Source organism: Scardinius erythrophthalmus (genome assembly GCF_964197995.2).
Source record: "Scardinius erythrophthalmus genome assembly, chromosome: 2".
NCBI lineage: Eukaryota > Metazoa > Chordata > Actinopteri > Cypriniformes > Leuciscidae > Scardinius > Scardinius erythrophthalmus.
The window spans coordinates 6,906,991-6,929,551 of NC_138222.1; the positions used below are offsets into that span (position 1 = coordinate 6,906,991).

Here is a 22,561-nt window from a genome sequence, read left to right on the forward strand (position 1 = left end):
TTGTAAAATAATGCAATACTTCATTTAGAAATGATAAATGATTATTAATAAAGTATGAAAATACAATTATTAAACACATTATGCTTATAAATTAAGAACAAAGCATTTATAGCAGTATTTATAAACTGCTTATTAATGTCTATTAATGCTTTATAAATTATTAATTAACTGTTTACTAATGTTTAACTAATGATTAATAGCATGCAGTTATTATAAAGTGTTACCAAAAATGTATATGTTTGTATTAAACGTTGATGGAGCAACAGATTTTGTTTAAAAATCTTTTAAATGCATAGAAAATGGCAAGGTGGGCCTATTTTACCCCACACATGGGGTAAAAGGCTCAATAGCATGGGGCAAAATGCACAGTATTGATATAAATACTTTAGATTTTTTATTTTTTTTATAATGTCGAAGTTAAACTTAGCAAAGTACTTAATAGCAAAGTATGCACTATTTTCGGTTTATTTTGATAAATATAAGAATTAATTTTTGTTCAATATGCTGTCATTAAAATATGTTAAAATAAAAATATATTTAAAAAAATTATTTAAAAAAGTAAAGATTCTGAGATGCATTTTTAAATACAATGGTTTCATTATAAATATGGTGATTATCTCTAAGATGGACACCCAAATTAATATATCATATTTACCATCTGAAACTAAACATGTCATGTCAACAAATGGAAAAGTCAGGCAGCTTTTTATTATCATGTTAATTATTGTGCCTTTAGCACCGACAGCAAGGGGCGTCTTTTACCCCAAATACATACTTTTACATATACTTCTGTTATTGAAGAACTGTTGCTTTAATTAGATTGTACAAAACTGAAAATCATTAAGAAGACCTTTGTCTCAAAATATATTCAATAATTTTAGTGATTCTCATTTGCTTCTTAAATCTACAACATTTAAAAAAAACATCGAATGATAGATCAAATTAGCACAGAATCACCTTTGCGCCACTGCATCAAGGAGTAGCTAAATTTTCACGTGCATCTTGAAAAGCGGATGTCTTGGAAAGTGCTGGAGCAAGTTTTAGTGCCATCTAGTGGTTTAGAGGAGAATAAAATCAAAGGCGTCTTTTACCCCGGTGCGCTTTTAGCCCCATTGTACCCTGCATAAGAAAAACGCTATATAAATGCTTTATTCATTCAAGTTACAGATGCATTTGCACCCAAATTATCGTAGAATTTGATTGCGCGCACTGCTCTGACATCAAGTGTAAAAACTGAAAGACCTATTTATTTTGCCATTTGTAACTATGCAGAACTATATGGTTAGTTATAATTATTTTATCCACCAGTTCCTCAAGGTAAGAACCATTGCTATAAAATACTGTGTGATCTTGAAGGAATATATTGTTTGTTTCTTCAGCTACATGGCATTCGCAACAAGCGTATCTTCTAAGTAACTCTAGAGAGAGCACATCTGTTGAACCAAAGCACTGACACTGCGAGGAATTACCTAACCTGTCATGACAACTATAGATGTGTCTCTGCTTACAGGAATGATGGTACAAGGTCTTGTGTAAAAAAACCAAAAAAACTTTGAACAGCAGAACTCACAATTTGTCGTAGCTTTTGTTCTTTTTACTGCCATTACTTATAAATACTGAGAATATTTACTGTACATGTAGATATAAAACAGTTGATTGTATCTAGATATGTTCCAACATATTGGCATGTCCCAAAAATGTACAGCGTTATTTCAAAATAATCTCAACCCTACAAACCTGAGACACTAGAAAGAAATACAGCAAGAACGTTGCCAAAGCTTTGCTACATAGTAGCAATTATGGCTTCAATGTGTGCATTGGAGCCGATACAACCTTCAAGTCAAGACAAAACCAAGTATACCTTGCACAAAATAAATCTCAGTACAGTGTAGATCCTCATTACACACAATGCAATATCGGCCACATGTGGCTTATCAATATGCACAAGTACAGTAGCTAAGAAAAATGTTTAACATTTATCATAAGATGTCAAAGTCAAAAAGAGACATCCAGGTGCTTAAGCTTTTCATAATTCCTTGATGCAGTCCCAGTTCCACATATTCTTCTTCAGTCTCGATGGTACCATCATAAGTTGCTACCAGGCAACAAATTGGTGATGGTCCAGTTCTGGCCAGTGCATTTTTGGAGGGCCAGCTGAAATCCGAACTCATTGTCATTGTTCTCCACGAGTTCAAGGCATCGCTTTGACTTTGTATTCTGGATGGAGCCTCCCTGAAGAACAGAGAAAGAAAATAGATATATTTCATTACAGACCCCTTCGACTTTCCCCAGGCATGTTCCTGTATGGATGGAGCTGTCAGGGCTTCATCCATCTTTCCCCCAAATTCCCTTTCATGAGGATAACCTTTCACAATTCATGATCAGAAAAATCTCATCTGCCACTACAGTGTGATCTCAAAAGAAAATGTAGTCATTCATACATAACTTACACATACATCTTTGTGTTTGGGAAGATGCTGAAATGTAACATTTGGACAAAGTGACAGCATTTAAAAGGTAAAAGTATTTACAGACCTTTTCAAATCTTTAGCATGAATGTATTTCTATAGGCACATTTTACAATTATGCCAATATTTTTGAGCCCCTAACCTCAGGCCTAAACCACTTCTCAGCTATAAAAAAACATGTACATTTAGAATTGATGATAACTTTCATTACAGATTCTTAAGAGAAATGAAAGTTGAAAATAGTCCCCAGATCTTGTCCGCCAACGTAGTCACATCTCATTCAAAAGCTCTGTTTACACCTGGTATTAAGATGCGTTTTGGTCGAACGGATCACAAGTAGACGTGGGAGACACATTCCCGTTCACACCTGGTGTTTTAATCCGTCTTTTTTGACCACTTTCATCCACTTCTGGGACGAGTAATTGTGTGGGCTTTTTCAGATCTTTCAATCTAATGGACAAAATAAGCTTGTGCAATTTACATATGAACGTGATCAGAGACGACGGAAAACATATAGAGAGCAACAGCTTTAGTTTCTGCTCTGGAGCCGCAAGACCAGCCGAACTCTGTGAGTGTGTGTAAGAAATCAGGAATGGTGAGAGAACATTTAGCTTGGTACATTTTTCCTCTTCAAATTAAACTTGGATCCCCAGCCGACAAAATTTAAATCCCGTCTGGCCAACGCGCTTCCCATAATGTCACGCATTAGATCAGTAGACGGAGAGAAGACGGTCTTTTGTGGCTGTTTGAACACATTCGACCACATTAACGTCTACACTATGAAAGCAATCCGGTCAAATGCATTTTCACTGCCTCTGGAAGTGGTCGAAAGTGGACAAGCTCAAACGTTTTAGACCCCGTTTACACCTGTATTTAGCGTCGTCCACTTGTGATCCGATCGACCAAAACGCATCTTAATACCAGGTGTGAACAGGGCCAAAATTATTTGAATGCCACTTTGTCAAAAGGTGAACTGTTGCAGTTGGTCAAAAGACACGCATGAACCAATGTATGTGATGTCATTTACATCAAGCCTGTGGTGTAATGCACATTTTGTCCATTTAAATGAATGCACTGTTTGAGTGGGCTTGAATGAAGTGGATATTGATGATTAAATTACAGGCTTTGGTTACACTTTATCTTAAGGAGTCTTACAGTGTAATTATACATTTAAGTACTGAGTAATATTAGCAACGTACTTACTATAGGGTTAGGGTAGGAATAGGGCTTCGGGTTGCACTCTATTTTACAGTATGTGCACTTACATGTACTTACAGTGTACTTACCTAAGAAAGTACTGGTAATATAAGGTAACTACATGGGGTAAGGTTAGGTTTAGGGATAGGTTCAAGGGTTAGTACTAGGGATGCAACGGTACACGGTAAAATCCCGGACCGTTCGGTCAGCCCTGCACGGTACAATCTACCCTCGTGTTTTGCCATTGAGTTCGCGCTGATCCTTTTAGTTTTTGCTTTAGCTTATCTTGTTCACATATCGCGCCTAAAAACGCGTAGAAAACACTAGGCGCGCCGCGTTCTCCTTTTTCCAAAGCGCTAGGGCGGTTGCGCTCCGGAGGCATCTGTCGTTGCTAAAGCAACCATCAGCTGCGCTCTGGTTGGTTCTTGTCATGTGACCTACGGTGCGCTTGCGGCATTCTGAAAAGTTGAGAATTTTCTGCTGGGGACATCGTTAGTGCCAACCGGTCTCGCCTTGCACCAGACAGTGTTGATAGACTCATCTTTTTGCACAAGAATCTCTCAATAGTGGATGAGTAAATAACATTGCACTTTGTATCCTGAATGCAGTATTTTTTTTATATTATTTTGCTCTGCTTTTTTTTATTCAAAGCACAAGCTAATTTATGTTTGTTAAAGGTAAAAGTGCACTTTTTCTTTCACATTGATCACTTCATATACCAGTTATCAAGGTTTGGAATTGGGATCCACTTGAATATTTTGAAGTGTGTTTGTTTACATTTTGTATTTCATATAAGTGATAGTTAAAGAGGTTGTATTACTTAGTGTTGTTCAGTACAGACTAGAGTGTTAATTTATTCCATACATTGATGTTCTTCCTACTGTGACATTCTGTTTATGCTCATAAGAAAAATAAAACATATTTTTGGGATGAAATAGCAGTCTCTTTCTGCACAAAACATGTACCGAAACCGAACCGAGACCGTGGCCCAAAAACCGAGGTACGGACCGTACCGTGGGCTATCTGTACCGTTGCACCCCTAGTTAGTACCTAGTTATTACCCAGTTTTTGTAATTAGGTCTTTTAGCACAGGCCTTTTAGGTATGTGCATTATATACATTTGCAACGCATTCTCATCCTAGGGCGTCATATACTGACGCTTTTGACATTTCGTCTACATCGAACGCACATGGCACCCTTTAGCGTCAATATGGGTAGGTTAGCGTCGGTTATGGGTAGGTTTAGGTCTGGTGTAGGGTTAGGGTTAGACTGCCAGGAGGCGCCTTCTGGCCCATATCTATCTGCGTCTCATATTGACGCTAAAGGGTGCCATGTGCGTTCGATGTAGACGAAATGTCAAAAGCGTCAGTATATGACGCCTTGGGATGAGAACGGGCTGACATTTGATGACATTAAGCATATTTGTCACTAAACCTAAACCTTTTAAACCTAAAATGATTCATAACATTTAGCACATCTCTAAAATTAGTTTAGATACTGTTGATACTATACATTATACTTTAATTATGTGTATTTATATAATCATACAAAAATGTACGTGTGCTAGAACTGTTAAATATACGATTACTAATGAGACATGAACAACATGTTTTCCATTAGTAGGCAATTCAAGCTTAAATTGTATGTACTGTATGTGTCAGGGACATTAATTGCATCCATTTTCTATTGCACTATATTTGTTTAGAATTAGAAAATGCTCGTGTTATGGTAATGAGAAATACTACTAATAATTTTGATTCAGTGATGAAATTCGACAGTCATAATCTTGACAGCATTTTTGGGGGTTCAAATTGGCTCATGAAGAGAAGAACCTGAGCAGGTTGAAGGTTTGGGTCAAACTTTAGAGACATCAGGCACATCAAATTCATATTCATCTTTCAACTCCTCTTCTGAAAAGGGCTTGATAGAGTCGCAGCTGGTGTATCTGCGAGGGAACAGCAGCGCTGCAGGCTTAGACATGAGAGAAGAGGCTAAAAGCTCGAAGGATCTCAAGCCGGGGAGGATGGGACTGCAGGACTGAGATAGGGTGGCTGATTTTTTTCACCGCCAGAGTTCATTTTAACCCGCTTTTCACAGAAGAGAACGCCTGTGGCCTTTAGACCCGGGTTTATGTGGTCTCAGTCCCACAGACTCTTTGAGAGGTGCTCAAGGCGTCTGACACAGCTGTGGTCAGGAGGTCTTCAAGTAGAGGATTACATTCACTATAAGTTTCTTTAAGAAGGGTTATCTGAAGCCTGTACTGTGCTGCCTCTAAGTTTACGAGAACAAGATATAAAGCTACAAGAATTCGAGTTTAACAGGTCAATAGTATGCATGCTATTTTATCCCTGTGAAACCCTCCCGGACAACTTGTGGTGATGTAGGTGCTGTGTGATGATTTTTTTAGGCTTTCTGACCAAGATTCTTTCTACAATTCTCCAGCTGTGATACTTCAAGAGTCTTTGGCCACTCAAACTCTCCTCGTCGCCGTGCATTAAGACAATATAGACACACGTCCTCTTTCTGGCAGATTCGTAACATCTTTGATTGGAACTTCTTAACTATTCCCCTGATGGTGGAATTTTCTAACACCCACTTTCTGTTTTGTGAAGCTCAACAATCTTTTGCTGCACATCAAAACTATATTCTTTGGTTTTCCTCACTATGATGGATGATTTATAATATATTTTGTGTCACCTCATATTTATACTCTTGTGAAACAAAAAGTCATGGCTGGATAATTTTATGTTCCTAGTCAGCCTGGTGTGCTAAAAATTGTAATTATGAAAGAAAATATACTTCAGATGTATTTTACTCATAAGAATTCCTAGGGCTACCATTAACCGTGGCCAATATGTATTAGAGAAAAACTTTTATTTCATAATGTGATTCATTATTTTACTTGAATACTTTTGTGATTTTTTTTAATGAAAGATCAAAGGATAGCTTTCTTTGATCATGTTTTACCAAGGAAGAGAATAATTCTGACCACAACTGTGTGTGTGTGTGTGTGTGTGTGTGTGTGTGTAATTTTATTTCAAGTAATGAAAATGTTTTATGGTTTTAGTTAATGATAATAACACTGGCGTCAACTGTCTGAAATAAACTATTTTGGATAGACTGCTCTAATGTCTAAATTCAGCATCCATCATTGAAGTGGTTTTCTCTTTCCCAGTTCTTCCTTTAAAGATTAAAAAACCTTCTTACTTTTGTCCTATATTATTATTATAATGTTGTTTTAAATTACAATGAACACCTGTAAGTCAAAGATAAAACCAGAAAAAAACTGGCATGCAACTTCAGTGTATCTCATGATGCTTTCTTCTGACATTGCAGTCTTTAAAGTCCCAATGACTTTTGATCAAAAATTGTACGACTCAGAATAAGTCATGAAACTTGGCAAGAAGCCTCAGACGTAATAAGTAACGTCGCCCGTTGTCAGTTTATTGATACTGCTGACAGTTGAATGTTTTAAAAGTTATTGATCATTAAGGGTTATTTCTGATGGCTATTTCAACATCTGAGGGTTCCTTCATTGTTTTTAAAAATGAACTTTGCACGTTTTCTTTCTTGACAAATGCAATGACACTTAAAGAAACCCTCCTAGTCAAAGTGTTCTTTGAAACTAGCGAAATAAGAATGAAGCAAGATGATTTTTATATTGTTTTTGCATATTGAAAATACTCCCTTGTTTGTTCTCTGGAAAGAGTTCATCACTTTATCCTAATTTCACCCTAATTTGTCACGGGCATGTGGCATTTGTCTTTGTACATCTGCTAAAGCTGCCTGAGGCACAAATGTTCCACTCATAATGGTGCATAAGAAGTGTGTTAAAGGTTACAGGTTTCCAAAGTCTTTAAAGTGATTCATTCAAGCATGGTAAATCTAACATGGCGGTGTGCATCCAGCTGTGGGCATAGGGTAAATATGAAGGGCAATGCTAAATCAGCCCATCACTTGAACTGTTGCGCATCACTGGCTGATGTCGACATGAATGATCTCTCACAATCCCAGAGACCCAGGCCTGTTTCCAGACCTACTAATCAATGCAATATAAAGATTTGGTCAGTTGGCTGTTTTAAGAATAGCCTTGTACTCTTATATTAGGTCTAAGAAGTCGACCAGCATAATTTGATATTGATCTCGTCTATTCCAGTGGCGATGTGTGCACGAGCGTGAGACTGAGATTATACTGGAGCGTTGCCTTCAGCCACAGCTAATGTGAGATACATACATAAACACAAAAGGCAGCAGAGATATTTCATCATTGGAGAAAGGAGTTACAAATGGCAAGCGATAAGACTAAAACTAATTAACGAGAGTAACTGACACACATTTCAATGAGTAACATCATCATCTGTCCTATAAAGAGCGAAAACAATTCTAATAAACAGACGCTCACACTGTACTTTATGCATCTCATACAAGCTAGTAAAATCAGTATTATTAAAAGAAATCCATCAGCTGTTTTATTTCTATCCCCTTTCTTGTTATTAAAGAAAATGGCTTTTAAAAAGTTATATTAAAACTGTAAAACACAATGACTGTTTTAAAAGTGTAAACAGCACCAGTCACAAAATACAGTTTCTGTATAGACCCCGCCAGATAAGCCACTGCTATTGAAATCTAGTTTAATTGCTTGAACTTACATTTTTAAATAAAATCAAAGTTCAGTGCATTTTTTCTACACTAAATTAAATTAATAATGAAGAAAGTGGAATAAAAACTATTTTCCTGAGCAGAAATTACAATATCAACTGTGAGTGAAGTGTATGAAACAATATAATATAATATAATATAATATAATATAATATAATATAATATAATATAATATACAGTAATCAACATTTGAAGTGGATCAAAAAAGTTCATGAAAGCTGTCCTAAGACAAGAACTGATATTGTTCAAAATTCATGAAAGGTTTTGATCCACTTCAAAAATTTTGACTACTGTAATATAATATATAGCTGCAAATGCAGTACAAAATTATTTATATATATATTTATAAATATATATATATATATATTTGAATATATAATAGTGAATAATATAGTAGTGAGTATAGTATTAAATAGTGTAAAAATTATCATCATTTTAACTGTAAAATATTATAGTAAAAACCTGTTATGTGGTTGACAGTAAGTTTCTTCACTATATCCTGTACAGTGAAAAACTGTAATAAATCTAACAGGACATTTCATGTAATTTTTGTACAGTAAAATACTGTTACATTTACAGTTTTGGTGGAAAGTGGAAAACCTAAAATGTTACTACTATTTATTCATAGATATGCTCTGGCAACCACAGCTGACAGTATTTTATGTATTATGATCAGAGCCGATCCTGACCTCCCTGGGGCCCTAAGCAAAATTCTGTTAAGGGGCCCTCATACCATGAAAAAGTACATTCTTAATATCAAGAATTCACATTTTAAATAGTACAGATTTAATTATTGATATCAAAAATGCATCCTGTGATTGAATAAAAGCTAAAATGGCTTGCCAAAGCATGCCACTGTGTTTTAAATGATAAAAGCAACACTTGATACTTGATGGTTATTACTGAGGGATGTGCATCCATATTGACCAGTATGTCCAGCCAATCAACATTTTAAATGCAATATAGCCTATAAATCAATAGTCAATGTCAATATATTGTTTTCCATCTTGCTTTATTGCAGAGTTGTAACTAAACTGACTTTGAGACTAGATAATCATTGTCTTGTTTTAAAAGTATGTGCGTCTATAATGAGGAGTGCCATCACGGCCATATATTGTACTGGTCCCCACAGATTTGCTGGAAAGTGCGCGTTTCATTTCGTGCACGCGCTTATGAACGCATGTAAACGCGCGACGCGGTTATCCTTTCCGAGCTGCAGTTTATAAATAAACACCGTTGCACTTTGTCGTTTATCAAACGTAATAAATTGTTGTATTTCACTCAACAGAACAGCCCTGGAAGTGGCCGGCATTAGCAAGCAAGACACAGAAAGACCATAAGATGCACTGCCCAGCTGGGTTAGACAGACAGACAGACAGGCAGACAGACTAGAGAGAGACGCACATCAACTTAACTTTACTGTTCTTTGCTGACGTCAAACTTGGAGAGGAGAGAACACAAGTCTACCTGATTGCTGTTCCCGCAATTAACTCTCATTGTGAAAGTTGAAAACAAAATTGACACATTAAAGTGCTCTAGTTTCAAGAGAAATTACATTTAGTTGTGAAAATAGCATCTGTCATATTATAAAATATGTAAGCATTTTGTCTCTGGATCTCAGAAGAGCCCTTTAGCTTGATGTGCCACTTATTTTGTTAGGGAGAGTTTGAAAACACAACTCTTTCGACTATTTCCTTATCCAGCAACCAAAGAGCAAACCAGACCTGTTTGCCATTACCATCATGGCTTATTTACATTATATAAACATGTGAACTGTCATGAAATTTAGGTCTGGATTTCCAGGCTAGCAGTTTCTACCAATTATAAATAAATCAATTAAATAAATCAATTAAACTAAAATCAGATTAACCATTTCATTATGGAAAACTATGCATAATATGTGACAAAATTGAAAATGAAATTAAATGTTATCAAAGTTGCGATCTGTTCAACTCAAGGATCTGCTCGACTGAATTGTTGTGTTTTGTTAGCATTTTCTTTTCTTGGCTGGATGACTAAAACATGAGCTTTCATTATGGCAGTCACTCTTCCACTTCGCAAACAAGGACTGCAGTGTCCTTGACAAAACATGACATCTCAGTGGAGCAGAAGAACAGAAACAACAGCTTAAAACCGCAACCTTAAAACGGCAATGTTGGTTAGTTATCCTGATAAAGAAACTGATATCCCAAAGTGCCACCCCTACCTTTTCAGATACATACAGCTGACCATTTGTAATTGACCTTACGGCAGCATCTATGTTCATCAAACAAATGGCAGTGGCTCAGTGGTTCATGTAGATTGTCTACAAACCGGAAGGTTGGTGGTTCAATCCACCTGACCAAGTGTCGAGGTGTCCATGAGCAAGACACCTAACCCCAGCTGCTCCCTACGAGCTGGATGGCGCCTTGCATGTCCGCTGTCGGTGTATGAGTGAGTGAATGGGTGAATGCGAGGCTATACATGTATGTAAAGTGCTTTGGTGGCCATAGGTCTGTGAAAGCGCTATATAAATGCAGTCCATTTACCATTTACAAAGATGTAGTCAACTGAGCACAAGTATCTTGTATGAAGACAATGTGCATTTAGTACAGATATTCACTGTACATAGAAATGGGCCAAATGTCTTGCTTAATTTTTCTTACTTTGAAGAACACAGCTATAAAAACTCCATGCAATCATCTAAATTGCATCTAGTTTTAATGAAAACTGTCCAAACCCACAAGCTTTTTTTTTTTTAGCTTGACAGACAAAATGGCGCACAGCAATTAGTTGACTATTTGGCCAGTCACTCATTCATCTGCCGTGAGGTAAATTACAAGCAGGTTGCCGTTTCCTGATGAAATTCAAATTTAATACAGTTTTTTTAAGTGTGCACCCCAGGAGTGAGAACCTGTTGTGAGAACGCAGACTGTATTACCTGAGTAAAATGCCAGTGGAGCTTCATGCGTTTAGCCGCAGCGTAGCTGCACTCAATGAGCCGTGGCCGGCCGTTCACATCCACCAGGCACTTGTTGTCATCATCGTCAACGGTGGGGCTCAAGATGCCCACGAATAACTGCTGAGTGCTGGTGTAGTATACATTCTGCAATGACAGAGCACACTCGTCAATAGAGTAAGCTTGAGAAAGAGCACATCTTGCAGCAAATAGTCACTTTATAAGCTACTGTGGAAGATTACAAGGACAGACACTTGAACCTTTCAGTAAGATCAACATCTACTGTATATCTCATGTCACAAAACATAATTTCCATGCAGCAGACCATGAAAATACACACGCTAAAGATTTGATTCCAAATCAACCCAAGACAGAAGGCATTTTAATGCTTTTAAACTTATTCATGAAGCATTCTGGTGCTGTGCACTTAGAAAATTAACCTAAATTAAGGGAATTTTATTTGCAAAGAAAAAAAAAATCACTCAGATAATTGCTAGCAAATTTCACAAGTAATAAGAAAAGAAACTGCAAGAAACGCATTGGATTAAATGCGAAATTTTAAAGTAAAAAGACTAAAATAGTATTTTTTTACATAAAATAGTATGTAAAATGTACTCCAATCTTTGTTTTATTTACCTCAAAATGTAACCTCGAAAAAACAGAGACATGCGCCAACTCTAACCCAGAACTCAACTCCCTAACAACCACCTAGCAACACCCTAGCAACTGCCTTACAATCACATAGTGTCAAGTGTTGCCACAGAAAGCACCACTTACATTTATTAAGAAAATGTCTAGTTATTATTAATATAAATATTATAGTTTACATATATGAGTTGCAAATAAAATTAAAGGAAAACAGACATAAATAATAGACCACATAAAGAATGACTCATTCGTGCAACTCATATATGAAAACTGTAATATTTATTATAATAATAACTAGACATTTTCTGAATACATTTAAGTGGTGCTTGCTGTGGGAAAACTTGGCACTATGTGGTTGTAAGGCAGTTGCTAGGGTGTTGTTCTGGGTGGTAGCTAAGGTATTGCTAGGGTGTTCTGAGGGGTTGCTAGGCTGTTAATAATAATAATAGATTATTATTAAAAATACACCAATTGCATTTATGAGTCATTCTTTATGTGCTCTGTTATAGGACACTTTTTTAACAGTATGCTGCATTTTAAACATTTTGTTTTTCTCAATTCACACAGTTTCGAAAAAATGTTCTTCCACTGTTTGAGTGCCAGGGCGCCTTTGCGTTTTTTTTAGTTTTTTTTTTTTTATTTGCAAAACTAGTATACTTCTGTTTGTTGACTAAACAATGCATTATTCATGGTATACAAGTGAGAGCTAGCATTATGCATTAGACACACTCGAACAGAACCCCGCTGCATTAACACTTTAGAACAGATGGTCACATTTAGCCTCTACTAAGTGCCTAAAACTTTGCAGAGAAAAACACACCTTTATTAGTGTGGTGTTGAAGGGGTCATGTATTTTTTATGTACTTTTTTTTTCCACGTGGTCCACTTATAAACATTAATCCAGTGAAAAAAAAGAAAAAGAAAATCACAATATAATTATTATGACCATCTTCCACCATCTGTCTGGCCATTTGAATTGAAAAGGGTATTTTCTGCAACCCAGGATTACAGAAAAAACTACTTAAACATACAATTCACTGCAGTTTCAAGCTGAAGTGAACACTAGAGGCAGTAAATCGGCAACACATTTCATTCCTTTTCACACAGCTTATGATTTTTTTTTCAAAATGCAATAGAGCATTAACCTTTCAGCACTATTTCACTTATGAACTGCTGTGTTACGTACAACAACAAACGTAATCAAGTGTTGCCACAGTCATGTTTAACTGTTTCAGAGAAAACTGAAGCACCGGTCACTGGACATTTCACTTTGAAAGTGCTGTGAAACGTGTCACAAGGAATGAGACATAATTTTTCAAAAATGGACCCACATGCACTTTTTTTCATAAAATCACATCTGCAATGGAGAAAAAAGGCAATACGTAACTTGTTTCCCTTTTTAGTGAATTGGTGGCTAATTCGGATGAATTTGTACAATCTCATGCATATGTTTTCGTATGATCTACAAACAACCCAGACAGCAACATAGTGTCGGCCCAGATCCGGCCCACATCTGGTAAGCGTGGAATCCGAATGTACCAGATGTGGCCCGGATCTGGGCCGACACTATGTTGCTGTCTGAAAAAAAAAAAAAAAGGTTTTAAAACAATTTTCACTCAGAAAATTGCTAGCAAAGTAATTCGAAAAGAAACTATATTATATAGTTTTTTCTTGTAAAATGTACTCCACAACATTTAATTTTGAAAAATAATGCTTTACAGTGTACTAATGTTTAGGATTTGATCTTCATGCTTACTTTTTGTCTAAAAATCCTGTTTTCTTATGATTCACATTGTACAAATTAATACAAAATGACCATCTCGTACAATAGTTATGTTTTCCTGTGAGATCGGGTTCTATCCCTCACTATCAGTCTCTTTACAAGACCTGCATTATCTGGACAGGATCACAAAATAATCCAGGCTGAAATGTGGCGCACAAACTGTTATGATCAGACTGAAATTATCAAGGAGAGTTAAAAAATAAACTTCAGCCTTTCCTCAAGTTGGAAGAGCAGTAGAAGCTAATAAATAAACTGACAAATGAGTGAACTAATCGGATGGTTGCAGGTTTTAATTTGACAGGAAATGACTATTGTGTCACAGAGGCCAAGCCAAATCTGTCCATGGTTCAAAAGGAAGCACTGCTAATTGTGTAGTTGATGTAATTTCCTTTGATGGGACGGGTGTCGATGTGTGAGCCAGAAACACCAGTGGCATCTGTCTGAAGAATCACCGGCAGTCACTCCAGATGGCCCTTCAATGACGTATATGACGAAGAGACTTAGCGTGTGTAGTGCATGTTTCTGTGTGTGACTGAACGTGTGTAGAGAGAAGGTGAGCAGAAGGAGAGCAGCCGAGGGGCTGAGGAACATCTGGCAGACGTGTCAGGCTAGTCTCTTCAGGGCTAGTTTGGCCGAAGCAAATCGCTGTTTAAGTCACAAACTTAACATTGCTTGCTGCCTCATGCATAAAAAAAGAGCTCACCCATGAATGAATTCTTCAAATGTGTCACTCTAATGGAAGCTCTGAAGCAAAAACAGAGTTGAAAAGTGTGGAGCGCTCCATTTGTTGCTCCTTGAGTTCGCAGAGAAATGTGAGGCAGATACATTTTTCTCCTGAAGGATTTTCATTTCGAGAGTCCTCTGGCCAGCTTTAATTTCAAAAGATAATATTACCAATGTGTTCTGATGTAAAACTCTTTCTTTTGATGATATTTGGTTTGAGGACAGTACTTCAGGCTTTTAGACTACAGTCCCAGGTTGGTACTAAGCATTATTCTACACATAAAAAGGTAACAATTGTTGGATATAAAGAAAATAGGTTAATGATATGCTGCTGATTCACCGTTTTAAAACACACCTGGTTATAAAGGGGGGAAAAGGGGGGTCTGTAAAGTCAACTTGAAATCAAAATAAACCTTTTTACTTTCAGGTAAACATTCCTGGAATTATTTTTCACCCTCAAACATTATCTCCTTGCAAGAGACCCCTTCCTAAAACGCAGCTAATAGCAGCTACAGTAGCTGGTAGTATATATATATATATATATATAGGCTATATTAAAATTTGGATTCCATACATTCATTTCTTGTTCAAACAAAATCCTGTCATCCAGCAATCTCCTCCCTTCCTCATTCATTCTCTTTTTTTTTTTTTTTTACCAAAAATGTGTTTTAGGTGGACAGATCAATACAGTACAAAGAACATGTAGGATGTTGGAAAATAGCAATGTCTTTTCTGTTAACCAAATGCTTTTTACTCTACGCTATTGCTTCAGTGCAAGTAAACAAGCGCACCGGTATTTGTTGTGTAGTGACGGGCATGTTCAAGTAAGCCAGAAATGCACAGATTCTGCGCAATATGCTGTATTTAATAGATCAAGATGACTCTGCGCAGATTTGGCTTACACAAACTTCCCCAGCAAAGTGAGTAAACATAGTAACACGCCAAATCGGCTAGAGATTTGACAGCGTTACCCGCTAAAGTTCATTTTTACCCGTATTTGGCGGGTGTTAATGTCAAACCCTGGTTACACGTAGTTACTATAGTAATTACCAACTACTTATAAATTGTCCATAATTACATGCAACTAACCCTAAACCACATCCTAATCTCAGTACTTAAATGTAAAAATTGCACAGTAACACTGACACTTTTAAGTAACACTTTACTAGTGACACTTTAAAACTCAGGTTACCTAGCACTGCTGTTTCACAAATCTTTTCTGAACAGTGTGCCATTCTCTGAACAGAGGGAGTGAAGGATCTGAACTAATCTCCTTGGGAAAAGCTCTGTTTTCTACATGCTCAGTAGTGTGTTCATGTGTGCATAGATTTGAGACATTTGCCAAGAACTTCCTGTTTTTGTATTGACACCATTATCAAAAAACCCATCCCTGCTGTTCCAATGAAAAAAAAAAAAAAGAAGAAAAAAAAATGTCTGCCTGCACCGACTTTTGCTCATACTTCAGAAGTTAGGAAGGCAACACCTTTGGAGAAAACCAGATACTGTTTTTAACAAACATGGAGTGTATACGTTCACTCAAACTTACTGTATATTCACAAGTGAAGAGGAAAAAAGCTGTTGTTGTTGAAGGTCCATCGTATCTGTCATTAGCATCAAATGTCTAATTAGCTTTTACTTAAAAGTATGCCAGCCAGCACCAGCACCAGCATTTTTGATCATATTCACAAAACTTCCATAGTCCCCCAGAATATTTTGTTGTAAGAATATGTAAACAGAATGTGGGTGTTCATAAAAAATATATATTTTGAGAAAAAAAAAAAAAAAGCCCATAGCTTGCGCTGTCCTATATCTCTTAATGGGTTTGATATTTCATCTGGTAAAATTAGGCAAATTTGATTTATATGCTGTTGAATGTTTGATGATCACGTTAGCTTGTGCGTAAGCAACTTCTATCCACTCCTTCTGGTTTACGCAGATCTTTTTGGATCGAGATATTCTGTACTCTTTCAGAATATGCGTAACAGCCAATCATAGTGAAAACACGGATTGCTGGTGTAACCCCTCCGGTTCAACTCGCACTGCTCTGAACGGGATTCGAACCGCTGTTTCCAGCATGTGAGGCAGGCATGCTAACATTCACTAGTGCACCTCTTGAGAAAAACCATCAATGGTGGTAAAGCGTTGTAGTAAATTGCAAAAAATCTTGTCTATTGATTGGGAATGTTGTTGTTTTTTAATCACCCTCAAAACACTCCCACTTGCTGATTTCTGTTTATAAATTCCTGAGGGTTTTCTTAGGCAAAGCCAATGTGTGACAAAAGCAGAGCAGAGAAAGAAAGAAATAGGAATATTACTACCCAGGGGCGATTCTAGGATTTTCATTTTAGGGGGGCTCAGCCCCCAATGAGGGTAATATTTTTTTTTAAAAAAAGTTAGTTTATGGTCTAATGCTCATTATTAACATTAATGCCAGTAACATGCATATGGCAGGGTTATATAATCACTGAGGTCCCGAATGTGAGGTATTTAGGGGGGTTCGGGGGCATGCTCCCCCGAGAAAATTTTGATTTCTCTGATCTACATATGTGCATTTTAAGATGTTTTGAAGGCCAAAAATATTGGATAACAATAGCTTTAAAACCATTTGTGGCAGCTGTTTTTTTTTTTCCCACCTCATCAGCATCACACTCTTTTTCTCTTTGTTTTTATCTTGCTCTGTCTTTTCCCCTCCTAAAGCTGAGCTTTGACTGATATAGGCTTTTCATTTGTGTCTGTCAGTGAAAAAAGTAAACATAGGGTCAACTGATAGGTTGATTTATGAATCATTTTCTCAGACAAAGCTACCAGGAAAGCTAGGTAACTAAGTTTATTAAATTCATTCACAATATGTAGCCTACACAATCATTGATCTAGGCCTAATACTGTATATGGCCGTAGACAGGGCTTTATAATCAAAGAGGTCATAAATTTGAAGTTGTTATGGGGTTAAACATTTTTATTTCTCTGATATGTGCATTTCAAGACGTTTGAAGGCCAAAAAAGGATAAGAAATAGATTTAAAACCTGCTCTCTCCTCATTTCTATCACTCTGTCTTTTTCTCTCAGTCTCCTGATCTTGCCCTGTCTCTTCCCCTCCTAAAGCTGAACTTTTTTAGTTTACTGAAGGCTACAAATTGTATTATATTAATTCTCAACATGTACACATGCATTATTAATCTTGTGCCTATGAAAACGGCTTTGTTAATGTTTCTTGTCCCCTCACAATGACATAATTACACGTTATTAGACAAAAGTTTATTAGTTTTCCAATTATTTTTGTCTTTCGTTTAACATTTATGACCTAAAAAACTGTCAAATATAAAATGTTTAGTTTAGCTACTTAACTTGTACTTGATCGTAAACTGAAGCGTCAGTCGTGCTGCTAAAATTCGCGCTCGGATGAAAAACCGAAACGTCCTGTGTTGCTCCCAATGCTCTAGTAATTACATTATGTAAACTGCAATGCATTTATGACAAAGAACTGCACCGATGCAGATGTAATATCATAGCAATCTATCAATAAATGCACTCAACTCTCTGATGTTCGCTCTGCTCGGCGCCCCTGCAGATTGAAAAATGCGCTAAATCCAAGCAGACTCAGATAAGGGGAGGAGCCGAAACTTAACGCAGCTTTCCGCCGTTTCAAATGAGTTTTTTAAAAGGGGACTGAAGCGATCAAAAATGTATTAATCAAATATTTTTTAGGGGGGCTGGGCAGAAGTTTAGGGGGGCTGAAGCCCCCCTAAAAAGGGCCTAGTGACGCCCCTGTTACTACCTATAACAAATCATCAACCTAAACACACAAATAAAAGCATATCTCACACATAGAATATTTATACATAGACTACACTAAAAAAAAATATTCATTATCCCCCCCCCCCCTTGAAATCACTATATTATTTTCAAAAACAAAGGTTTCCTCAGATAAATTTTCATTTTTGCCTGGCCTTGGTTATTTTTTTTTTTATAACAATACTTCCTCTAGTTTTGTTTTTTATTTTGAACTTACACACAAATGGTTTTTCACAATCAATAAAGCAATAAAAACAAGTGTACTTGGAGTCTAAAATGTACACTTTTGTAAATCTGGATCTATTACTGAAAACAAAACACTGAAAATGCATTCATCTGTGTTGATGACATATAATATTCATACTGGTTAACAAAAAAAATCCAAAATATTGGTAGAAAGCAGCCACCCCTGCACAAAAACACTTATGACTGTCATCCCAGCCCACTCTATTGCAGCTCTATTGTGTCTGACTCTGTATTGTGTGACTCATATAAAGGCAATGCGCAGTTTCAATAGTTTTAATACTCATAGTACACAAAAAAATAAAGTAATAACCACCCACAGGAACATTTTTATTGCTTCATTATAGCTCAAGACACTTAATGGAGTTCTCAGTTACTCCTCATTTAATCTCGGTTATTTCTAAATAATAATAAACCTCTTAAAATAGTTCATGTAAATGAATATGGCAATGTTAATGTATTTTGGTCCTGACGGACAAAGTTGCTATGAGCATCTAAGATATAAAGATGTTCGAATGAAAGATATAAAGATATAAAGATGCTTGAATGAAACATGTAAAGATGCTGCATGAAAACGTACATTAAAAAAAATATATATAAAAAATCCCATAGCAGATCTAGGCAGGTGGAGCTGGGGAGGTGGAGGGTTACTCTGATAGCGTGCTGCACAACTAACCTACAGAAAACACTGAACCAGGCTTTTTAAAAGTTGAGCAAGAAATCTCATTGGCTGCAGAATCAGCAAAGGCCAATCTCCTTGTTCCATGTAGTAAATGATGTGATTGACAGAGGATTGCATCTAAAGGACGTATCAGCCTGTGCCATCTTTCATGACTTATAGGCCATATTCACACAGCAGCAGAATAATTTGAGTCCTTAATACGGTTACTTTCACGCACAGTTCAGTTATTTACAGGAGTGAAAACCACATTCTATAACAAACACAGCCATCAGGACTCACAACCGTATTCTCGCAAATCCCATGCTGTGCGGACAGAACTGAATTCGACAACTAGTTGCCTGTCACGTCATACACTGAAAAAAATAATTTGTTGAATTTAATCTTTTTTTATGGTAAGTGGTTGCACACAATTGATTTTAGCTACAAAATTCAGTTAAAATTAAGTTCAACTTAATGCATTTGTTTAAATGTAGCTAAAATCAATTGTGTGCAACCACTTACCATAAAAAAAAGATTAAATTCAACAAATCATTTTTTTCAGTGTACAGTGTGAAAGGGCCTATGGTTACTGGTAAGGGAATATAGGCTTGACTCCCATAGCAAGTTCATACAGACAGTATTTGAGACGCTATTGTAAGTTGCTGTTTAAACAGGACATTTCGTGACTCACACCTCTAAGTAAATGCGGTTGTCAATCCCAAAAACTGACAGTGTGAATGTAGTCTCATTTATTCATTCAATTCAGATACTAAAGAGATCTAATTTGCTATGTTTCTTTTCTAAGTACACAGACACAAAATTAGATCACTATTCACTGTCAATGTCATTATGTGTTGTCTGGGAATGCAACTGTGCATCTGGATAAACTCAATTAACTCCCCTCTCTGTTTCAACAGGAAACAAAGTGAATGACTAATAAACAAACTGGAAACAAAACATTTGTTTGCTTTAGTAAGCTGTTGAAAACTTCTCACCTGTTCTAAACTGCATCTGACGAAAATTCCCTGTTGATTTGCTAGCCTAACAATTCATCAGCATTGAAAAAATGTTACTGCACACAAATCTATTATATCCGTTTCGTTTGTGCTTCCCTTTCTTATTCAGCCTTTTCTCTGCTGGGTTCAGGTCTCTGAGTGGCATCATCAGCTCTAGTGCTGCTCTCTGACTCTCTCTCTCTGAGGATATGAGTGCACTATACAGTAGGTCTCTTTATATCACGTCTAAAACCTTTTTAGTTTACTTTCCATCTAAAAATATGTATCATCAATGAACTTTCTGTTATTAATTTGGCCATACTATTTAGTTAATCACTCTTGGTCTTCAATGTTTCTTGGTCAAAATCACTGTTTCCAGATGAAGATACGATAAAGATTTTTCAAGGGCGTTTTTCAAACAAGTTGGCCATGTCAAGACAACCTGTACGAGTGGGAACATAACAATTACAAAGAGCTATTTCACAAATGTGTGACAAATCTGTGATATATTTTGTGCACCACTGCCTAAAAATTTATTGATTTTTATTTTTTTTTGCATTTGCTGTTCTTTCTTCAAGGAACTCTCCAAAAAACAATCTGCTTTCAAATAGTTTTAGAATTCAAAACTAAAACATTTTAAACATACATTCATTAATGTCAGTGTTTTAATGTTTATTTTCAATTTTCCTTCTCACTCATTTGTACTTTTATTATTTGTCCCGAACACAGACGCAGCCATGTCAAGATAAAAGTGGGTAAAGACGTGCTTTTTTCGTCATTAAACAATGGTGCAAATACTAGTAAATTGACGAGCGCAAGCCTTAGTAAATGATGTTTTGTGATTTATTTCAGTACTCTCCTCCCATAAATGTAGCGTCTGAAAGGGAAATTTCTACAAAAGCACATGCAATAAGGTCAGTCGCAAAAATAACTGTCCACGCCCTTTTCATTGCTAATTTTCACAGCATGTCTTGACAGTAGTTTTGTAACGGCAAAAGAGGGTTTGCACTGGTGAATCTGGCTCTAAATGCATTCAATTGGCAGCCCTAATAAAATACACAGAGAAGAAAACCAATGTCATAGCCACTCCAGTGATGCATGTGAACAGAGCGAGAAAGGCCACTCACCTGAGGTGTCATCCCGTGACAGAGGTAAAGGATGGGAATGTTGTCAGTGTCTGGCCCTTGGTCGAGACACAAGTCAGTCTTCAGAGAGTTTCTCAGCTAAGAGAAAAATGATACTGATGGTTAAGTATCAGGAGAATTAAGTACTCAATCAAGTGCATGTCATTTGTTGTAGTTGTTGTCGTCCCTTTCTCTTTTTCTCATACAGTAGTTAAAACTCAAGGCTGTTTCTCACTTGCATCGTAATTCCCCTCTTAATTACAGGATGTAATTATAAAATTCATTTTCATAAGTGTATGCACACTCATGAATCATCTAAATTATATTCCAGCCGAAGTCCTTGGCGAATTAGAAGAGGTGTACTGTCACGCCTTCCACAAACAACTTGAACTTGCTGCGCTTCTGTTTACCTGTTTTTCCCTCCGGAATATAAAAAACCTATTAGTACAATAATTTCATGCAGAGCCTCGAAAACAATTTTTCTCCATAGGCTTCAAAGTTTATTGTAACTGATACGTCTAATGAAAATAATGTTTAAACACATGGCTGTATCAGTGACAACAGAATTCCTAGCGGAGGACTTCAGTGGATCATATCTCTGTTTTGGCATTTTCCGTTGGATTCAGCTGAATACTGCTGTGCCTTTTATCACTGTGTGCTGAATTGCCAGCCAACATGATTGACAGGCTCATCAAATGCAGTCACTCAGAGTAAAGTAATGAGGGCGAGAGCTATTTCGGAGCCCTTTACTCCCAGAATTCATTTCAATAAGGCTGACCTATTTTCCACAGTTTCTTCCTTTTAAATTGCGTCTATGAAAACACATATGATGAAATCAAGCACAGAAAGAACACCTCAACCAGACAGCCTGGTTCTGCATCAGTTCTGAGTCAAGTGCATTATTATTTTGTCTAGTATAGGAAATAAAAAGGGAATGAATTGTTTGGACTTGACATGAATGGCTTATATAAACAGTTTGGGTGCGCCATGCTTCATTTTGTCAAGCAAATTGGAAAATCCTCTTCAGACGCCTTGGACGGAACGGCGAGTGGGTGTCACACGTGGCAAGCGCCGCTCTCAAATCCGGCCTCAATGGTAAAATATCTGGGCATTCACAATGAGCTGTGGCTTATTCAGCACTCACAGGAGTCACGCTTAAAGCTTTAGCTGTGTGGAGAGAAACTGTCTCGCAAACTGCCACTGCTCTGACTGGACTAATATCTTCACTTGCAGGGTTTTATTACAACACGATTTGATTCCAGATAACACTGCACTGCTGGGAAATGAATGAATCGGACAGAATACACACTGTATTTGAACTCTTTATTTG

At 36.8% G+C, this 22,561-nt stretch overlaps 1 protein-coding gene across 1 annotated transcript in view; it reads right to left on the reverse strand.

Annotated features, from left to right (window-relative positions):
• Positions 1-693: 693 nt before the first annotated feature.
• The window catches only part of galnt18b (UDP-N-acetyl-alpha-D-galactosamine:polypeptide N-acetylgalactosaminyltransferase 18b), a gene marked incomplete at its 5' end in the record, with an annotated part of 101,478 nt that continues 79,610 nt past the window's right edge, over positions 694-22,561 (reverse strand). The window contains 3 exons of the mRNA XM_081358391.1: positions 694-2,232; positions 11,245-11,409; positions 21,235-21,330. Of these exons, the coding sequence (XP_081214517.1) occupies positions 2,086-2,232; positions 11,245-11,409; positions 21,235-21,330 (408 nt within the window). The 3' untranslated portion in view covers positions 694-2,085. The remainder of the gene's footprint in view (positions 2,233-11,244; positions 11,410-21,234; positions 21,331-22,561) is intronic.